The 8,003-nt window shown below is 35.3% G+C and overlaps 1 protein-coding gene across 1 annotated transcript in view; it reads left to right on the plus strand.

Annotated features, from left to right (window-relative positions):
- Window positions 1–7,742, plus strand: part of LOC104026710 (sodium channel protein type 5 subunit alpha) — a 55,427-nt gene extending 47,685 nt beyond the window's left edge. The window contains 5 exon segments of the mRNA XM_075706553.1: window positions 1,008–1,061; window positions 2,030–2,171; window positions 4,191–4,291; window positions 5,089–5,353; window positions 6,595–7,742. Of these exon segments, the coding sequence (XP_075562668.1) occupies window positions 1,008–1,061; window positions 2,030–2,171; window positions 4,191–4,291; window positions 5,089–5,353; window positions 6,595–7,742 (1,710 nt within the window).
- Window positions 7,743–8,003: the final 261 nt, after the last annotated feature.

An 8,003-nucleotide genomic window follows, 5' to 3' on the forward strand; every position in this document is an offset into this window, starting at 1 on the left:
GAGGGCTGGAGCACCTCTCCTACAAGGCCAGGCTGAGAGAGTTGGGGTTGTTCAGCCTAGAGAAGAGAAGGCTGTGAGGAGACCTTATTGCGACCTTCCAATACTTAAAGGGGGCCTACAGGAAAGATGGGGAGAATCTTTTTAGCAAGGCCTGTTGTGACAGGACAAGGAATAATGGATTTAAACTAAAGAAGAATAGATTTAGACTAGACATTAGAAAGAAATTTTTTACAATGAGGGTGGTCAAGCACTGGAACAGGTTGCCCAGAGAGGTGGTAGGTGCCCCATCCCTGGCAACATCCCAGGCCAGGCTGGACGGGGCTCTGAGCACCCTGCTCTGGTTAAAGCTGTCCCTGCTCACTGCGGGGGATTGGGCTGGATGGCCTCTAAAGGTCCCTTCCAGCCCAAAGCATTCTGTGATTCTATGATTACCGGATTTAAAGTTATTCGTATTTTCTGTAGTAAAAGTTAGTTCAGAGTGGATGAGAAAGAAAAAGCACAATGCAGTTTATTTATATTTCTATATTTTCTTTTATTATGTAAGTCATGAAGTATTGGGATGATAATTTATTGATCTCCCTAATACGACAAAAAAGGAGAGAAAGGCATTTTTAAAAGTGGCTGTTGTGAAAAATTGCAGGAAGGAATCATCTGCTGTTTTCTTAGAAATTGTTTTCATCTTTTTTAGGATATATTGCTAGTTAAGCTGAAACTTTTACTTTTTTTTCAAAAAGCAGAGAATTTACAAAGATTTCAATTTAACAAGTTAACATTAAAACACATTTCACAGGATTCATGGCATTTTTTTTTCTCTTTTCAAGAAATAATATTTTTTTCCCTCTTTACTAAATTCCAGTGAATCATACTTCCAAGCAGGTCTTTGGAAGTGATGCACATTTTATAGCACACTTCTCACTTTTCCACAACTTGTAACACATTTATATTAGCTCTACTTTTTACTTCTTTTTATTTTAGTGATAATAACCTTAATAATGCATTTTTTTCAGGCAACTTTTAAAGGTTGGATGGATATTATGTATGCAGCAGTGGATTCACGTAAGGTACGTCACTAAAATGAAATTTTAGTTATTTTCCCTTTTCTTCTTTGCTTTTCTATCCATATAATTCATTCTTCAGCTTTGTTTGCAATATCAAGTCAGAAATACAAGCAGATGAATGCTTCAAACTATGCAGTGAAACAGTAATCCTTGGAGTACCAAATATCTGGAACTTAGACAAAAGAAAACTTGTCAAAATAGAGTGACACCACACAAAAACCTACTATATCAACAATGCAGAGGGCAAGATGTTGCAAGTTTTGGATAAGTCTGGTTTGGGAACAGAGTTCAGAAGGTCTTGGAGGGACTGTGCCTCTGAAGAAAATTTCCTTCTTTTTTAAATGTGAACAGTAGCATTAAAACGAGATGCATGTTTAGCAGTTATTTCTGGAGGTTTTCTTCCCTATATTTGACATCCTTATTATTTCTTCCCCATTTCCATGTGTTGTTTCCCACTCTCTCACTAGTACACTGTGTTTTAACTTTTCTCTGTTTAATTTAATTTGCATTTTCCGTGTTCATTTAAGCGCTGTACTCTTGAATGCAGTGGAATAGCTGCTAATTAAAAAGATCATTCCTTGTAGGGCTGATCATAATGAGCTGGCTTTTTAAAACTGCTTCTTGTCTGGGATAGCATTTGAGGGGATGGCAGTTCACCATTATGTTTAGTCTGAGCTGTTTTTCTAATCTAGGCATTCACAGTATCATTTCTGATTGGAACTGTTTATCTATTACTTAAGAATTTGCTAGAGCTGGATTTGGCTATATATCTTTGTAATTATCTTTACAAACAGTAACAAGACAGAACAAGACAGTTGTTCTACTTGTACATCTAAATAAAAGTTTAAATGTGTAGAAACAATTTATTCCTCCTGACAATAAAAAGATTTGTTATTATAAATTGGAAATGATAAAGCTGTGATTATCTGATTTTTACAAATATTATTTTTCTGTTTTGATTTTTTTAACAGATAGGTGAACAGCCAAGGTTTGAAGCATTCTTAGCCATGTATATGTATTTTGTGATTTTCATTATTTTTGGATCTTTCTTCATGCTGAACCTTTTCATTGGAGTGGTTATCAGCAATTTCAACCAACAAAGGAAAAAGATAAGTACTACCTGAGCTAATTCAGGGTCTCTTGTATTCCCAATCTGATTAAGTGAATGCTAGTTTGACATCTAGATATCTAACATTTTCAGATACCTATTTGACTGGAGAAATTTAAAATAGTATTCAGATACCAAGTTTTGAAAACAGGAGTCCCCTTTTCCTCAAAGCTTTTAGTACTTTACCTGTAAATTCTGTTTTCATGCCAAGTACTTCATTTGTTCTAAGTAGGAGGACAAAGAGGAAGGAGTAGGTAGTTTTTTAGAAAAGAGAAGCCAAAAAAAGTTACATAGACTTTTATACAGGAGAGTGGAATTCTTTTCTTCTGCTTTGAAGATTTACTCTGGAGAACAGAATAACCCTTTTTGCTGAGAGTAAACACCTAACAAATGTGATAAGGATAATCAAGAAACACTGCTGCTCATGGGAGAAGTAACCACTGCTTTCCTGGTAAAGAAACTTGAAAAGATCTTGTTAATCAGAACTTCTTCTGAAACTAGTTACATTTAAAACATCCTGTCATCAATAAAGTAACCTTACAGATGAATTTACTGGGGCTTTTAAAAATTTCTGCATTGAGATCCAAGCCCTAGCCCCAGGAAGAGGCCGTCTAGAAATTTAAATGCTTATTTAAGCCCAGAAAGCACTGACTGCTTCCACTTTTCTCCTCATAGTTGTTAGATTCACTGCTCTTCTTATTCAGTAAGAAATGGAAGGCAAAATCTTAGAATGGAAAATGCAACAACCAAAGAAAAGCAACAGTCAGCCTTCCCTGGTATACTTCAGCTTCTTTGTCCCAAGCTTATTTGTCAATTGAGTTCTCTCCCTGATTCATTTAGGGGTTTGAAGTATCCAGAATATCAAGGGAAATGGAGTCAATTAATCCACTTAGAAGTCTTAAAGCAAAGAAGCATCTTGCTCATTAAAAAAATACCACAAAAGCAGACCCCACAGAAGGTTTACAATTTCAAGGTTCACATTTGGAAGACATGATCCCTACAGGAGCCATTTATTATTTCAATTGGCTGACTTACACACCAAGTGTCAAAGAATTACTGCCCTTGGTGGAGATAGATAGCAATAAGGCCCACAAGGAATTCTTCTGCTTTCTGTGTTTGAACAGAGAAAGGATATGTTGGGGTTGAGGAACAACAGTCCAACTTCACTATAATAATTTCATTTTATAACAAAGTCCCGGTTATAATAATGCCAACAGACAGAAACAACACTGGTTAAGTAGCTTATGAACCTGAACACTTACTAGAAGTTGATGTAACACTTTTTTCTTTTCTCAGTACATGCTGTATGTGGGCAGTTTTTAATTTCTTTGCTGCTTCTTGGGGATTTTAATTGAGATTCCATATAGTGACGTTAAACTGAATTTTCAGAGGTCTTGCCAGAGTGATTCAAAGTGCAGCTGCCTTACCGAACATTGTTACACGTTCGTTTTACAAAATGCTAATCACTCAATGCTTTTATGACAAGTGGTTTCTCCTGAATACTCAGTTCAAAGTGATTGCTAAGTAATACAGGTGATGTAGATGGTAATAAGATGAGCACCAGAAATTCATTATCAGGAACCCCCTGTAGAACTTGGTCCCGAAGTGCTTATTTGTAATCATCCATTTACTTGCTAGCCCAGCAATATACTTCTGTTCCTACCTTTCCCAAAAATATACATGGAAAGTCTTTTACTTGTTGATGAGTCTTATGTAATTTTTAAAATAGGAAATAGATTTGTTAAAACTTCAGAAGGGCTCTCACAGTTGAGGAAACTGACTCAGGAACACTGCCTAAACTCAACTTTCACAATCAAACTGTGATCAGCTTTTTGCAGTACATCTTTTCAAAGAACAAGGGGAAAAGGAGAAATGGTGAAGACACATTTTGTCTCTGTGTGCTCCTAGATCCCACCCATGACAGCTCTAACTTACTTTTTTTTTTTTACATAAACTTGCTGGTATTTTTTTTAGTTGACTGCTTAAACTTTAGCTGAACAACAGTATTCTTTCCCTTTACTTAGGTGGAAAAGATCTATTTTTGACTGAGGAACAGAAAAAGTACTATAATGCCCTAAAAAAACTTGGATCCAAGAAACCTCAAAAACCCATCCCAAGGCCATTGGTGAGATCATCTTAAGTAGAATATGATAGAAGATAAAAAAATGGTGACCATATTTAAACTCAGTAGCCAGGCATCTGGAAATAAACTTTACATTAGAGCCCATCACCTTCCTCATTCAATATAGTATTTACATTTTACTCTCTTTCTTAATTGCATCTACTGCAGTCTTTCTTTGTGGGTATTAATTAAGGACATTCGCAGCCTATTTATCACCTATTCAAATATGCAACCTATTTATAAAGGTTCATATTAAGTAGCTGATATTCATAGCATGATCTTGGTTACTTAAGTTGCATGATATTGCTTCTGCAACTAGATTGGATTATTGCAGTTGAGAATGAGTAGTGAGGAGTACATGCCCCATGGCTGTTATTTACTTTTAAATAATCTTATGCTTTATTTCTTACAGTTTTTAAAATTAAATTCCAAGCCTGGCTTCACATAGTAACTATTCAGAGTTTTTCTCGCTTATGACATTTTAATTAGAATTGCTTATCCTAAAAATTCTGCTTCAATAAGTATTTCTATTAAAAGAGCAATCACAATGTACTCTGAATGTTTTCCTGCTGTATAATTTTTTTCTAAGGAAATGTGGTTGCATGATACCTAAAAATACTTAAGCAAGTACTGAGTGTTTTCTTTGAAGGTCTAAAGAAATACCCTAAAAATGCTTCTAGTAGCTTACTGTTATATTTATATTCTCTTAAATTCTCTTTCTAAGCACAAATTACTGATTAAGATTTTAATGTAGTCTGGGTCTTAGAAGTAGCATTAAGCAATTCTCGTTCTCTCCACAGAATGTGTTCCAAGGATTGCTGTTTGATATAGTATCGCACAAAGCGTTTGACATCACTGTTGTGACTTTCATCTGTCTAAATATGGTCATTATGATGGCAGAAACCAGCCACAACAGCACCAAGGATGTTCTTAATAAAATCAACTTTTTCTTTGTGGCAGTATTTACTGGGGAATGTGTCATAAAAATACTAGCCCTAAGACATTACTTCTTCACCAGTGGCTGGAACATATTTGATTTAGCTGTTGTGGTCCTTTCACTAGTTAGTAAGTATCTATCGTTATTAGATCAGGTAATGTGTCTTACCAATACGAAGCCAAATTTCAGTATGAAGTCACCACTCACATATATCTGATAAACAAATTCCAGATCCATTGTAGTTTTTCAAACCATATGCTAAGCGATTCCTTCTAAAAGGATATATTTTTCTTTTCCCTTATGTTTTTGCAGAGTACTAAAAGTAAATGGATAGTTTGCAATTTTTGCAAGTATGGGTTTTACTGAGTAATTAACAGAATAGGAATTTAATGCAGTAACATCTTTTCTAAGTTATTGTACTTAAACTGTTGTCTTAATGTTTTTAAGCTTTCAATTTACATGTAATCACCTTAACTGTTGTTTTCATACTAAAAGTAAATTCAGGTTAAAAATACATTTGTATGAAAAATGGGAAAGATTTATTTCATTTTCCAGAACTTTCTTTTAAGAAAGCTGATCCTGAGGGCTGATTTAGAAGCTCAGGAAAGTTTAATTGCTCAGCACCACTCTAAATCTGGGCCACTATTTGTGACTGTGAAAAGTCTTATTAACATTATCTTGGGTTTGTTTTGCTTTTCAAATAAGACTAGGTGCTTATAATTTCCTCTACAAAGGGTCATATACAGCTTTAGTTTCTTGTACAGTTTATTTGGTCTGTGCTTCCTGCTCAGGTTATATCATAGAATAAAGGTCAGGAAAGAAAAACTGATCTGAGTTCTCTGCCTTGTTCTTAAGCACAGTACCCTTTGCTATCCCGTGCAACCCAGAAAAATGCTAACTTCTTAAGTCTTCTATTTGTAATCATTTACATTAGTACTGTATTGCTGAAGGTACTCATTACTATGGTAGTCGGATCATAGAATGAGATGGGAGGGAGGACAAATACTGAAAGACAGTTTTCCTAGGAGGTAAGCCCCATAGCTTCCAGCACAGGAGTTGAATGGATTTAAAGGGATTTTTTAAGTACTTGAGCAATTCCTCTGAATTAGAGAAATCTGGGAGCATGCAGTTCCCAAACTATACATAATCTTGATACCTCTAATGTTTAAAGATATTACAGTTTGTCTTTCTTTTCCTAAGCTCTTTTGTAAGCAATTGCAGTATTGGTGATAATGTTTTTGTTGAAAGTGATGTAATATGATCAATGTTACTTCCAACACCTGAAACATAGAATATAACAAAATGGACATAAATAGGGAATTTCACTGATATGGCTTGACAACATTTTGTTTTCTTTTTCATTTCAAAGGTATCGGACTTTCTGAAGGCTTTCGGACTTTGTTCTCTCCTACACTTTTGAGAATTTTTCGTTTGGCACGAATTGGCCGAATCCTGAGATTAATTCGAAAAGCTAGAGGAATTCGAACTCTTCTTTTTGCATTACTGATGTCTCTTCCTGCACTGTTCAACGTTGGGCTTTTGCTTTTTCTGGTTATGTTCATTTATGCCATTGTGGGCATGACAAACTTTGCCTGTGTTGGCTGGGAAGGTGGGATTGATAACCTTTTCAACTTTCAAACCTTTGATAGTAGCATTCTCTGTCTCTTCCAAATTACAACATCAGCTGGCTGGGATAGTCTTTTGGTCCCTCTGTTAAAAGGATCTAATTCATGTGCTCCCAACTTAAATTTAACAGATGAACAGAAAAAAAATTGTACAAATAAGGAGGTTGGTATTTTATTTTTTGTAAGCTATGTCATTATATCATTTCTCATTGTTGTAAATATGTACATAGCTGTCATTTTAGAGAACTTCAGTGTTGCCACTGAAGAAAGTGCGGATCCTCTTTGTGAGGATGACTTTGATATGTTTTATGAGACCTGGGGAAAATTTGATCCTCAGGCAACACAGTTTATTGAATATCATGCTCTTTCAGACTTTGCAGATGCTCTGGCAGAACCTTTACGCGTTCCAAAGCCTAATAAAATCCAGCTCATATCCATGGACCTCCCTATCGTCAGTGGAGATAAGATCCACTGCTTGGATATCTTGCTTGCTTTCACTAAAAGAGTCTTGGGAGAATCTGGGGATTTGGGCGATCTTGAATTACACATGGAAGAAAAATTTATGGCTGCCAATCCATCTAAAGTTTCTTACAAGCCAATTACTACTACCCTTAGAAGAAAACAAGAGGAGGTATCAGCTCTTATTATTCAAAGGGCCTTCAGGAGGTACTTGGTGCAGCGTGCTTTTAAAAATAAATCTTTCTTATATCATCATAAACATAACAGTGCTGTCTTTGAAGAAGCAGCACATGAGAAGGAAAGTCTTATTGCATCAATGCTTAATGAAAATAGTGGTAGGAAGCTAGATAAATCACGGACTATATCTTCCATATCTCTCCCTTTATTTTATGATGGTATTGCTGAAATAGATAGTGATAACTTGGACACATAAGGTTGCCCCAGGCTGCAGCATTTTTGATTAAACTGATATCAGTTATTTTCATATGGAGAACATATTTTGATCCAGAACATAATACTCTAAATTTAGAATAATGATGGCAGCCTTTAAGTATTGTGATTGTTCAATTTTGCAAATGCTCCTTAAAACAATTAAGATTTGAACAACTATGTCATAAATATTAGAGGAAAAAAAAACCATGGAATTTTTTTCCTCAGCTACTGGAGCAGGCGAGTTAATTTTTGCACCTGTCAT

Source organism: Pelecanus crispus, chromosome 2, assembly GCF_030463565.1.
Source record: "Pelecanus crispus isolate bPelCri1 chromosome 2, bPelCri1.pri, whole genome shotgun sequence".
Lineage (NCBI taxonomy): Eukaryota > Metazoa > Chordata > Aves > Pelecaniformes > Pelecanidae > Pelecanus > Pelecanus crispus.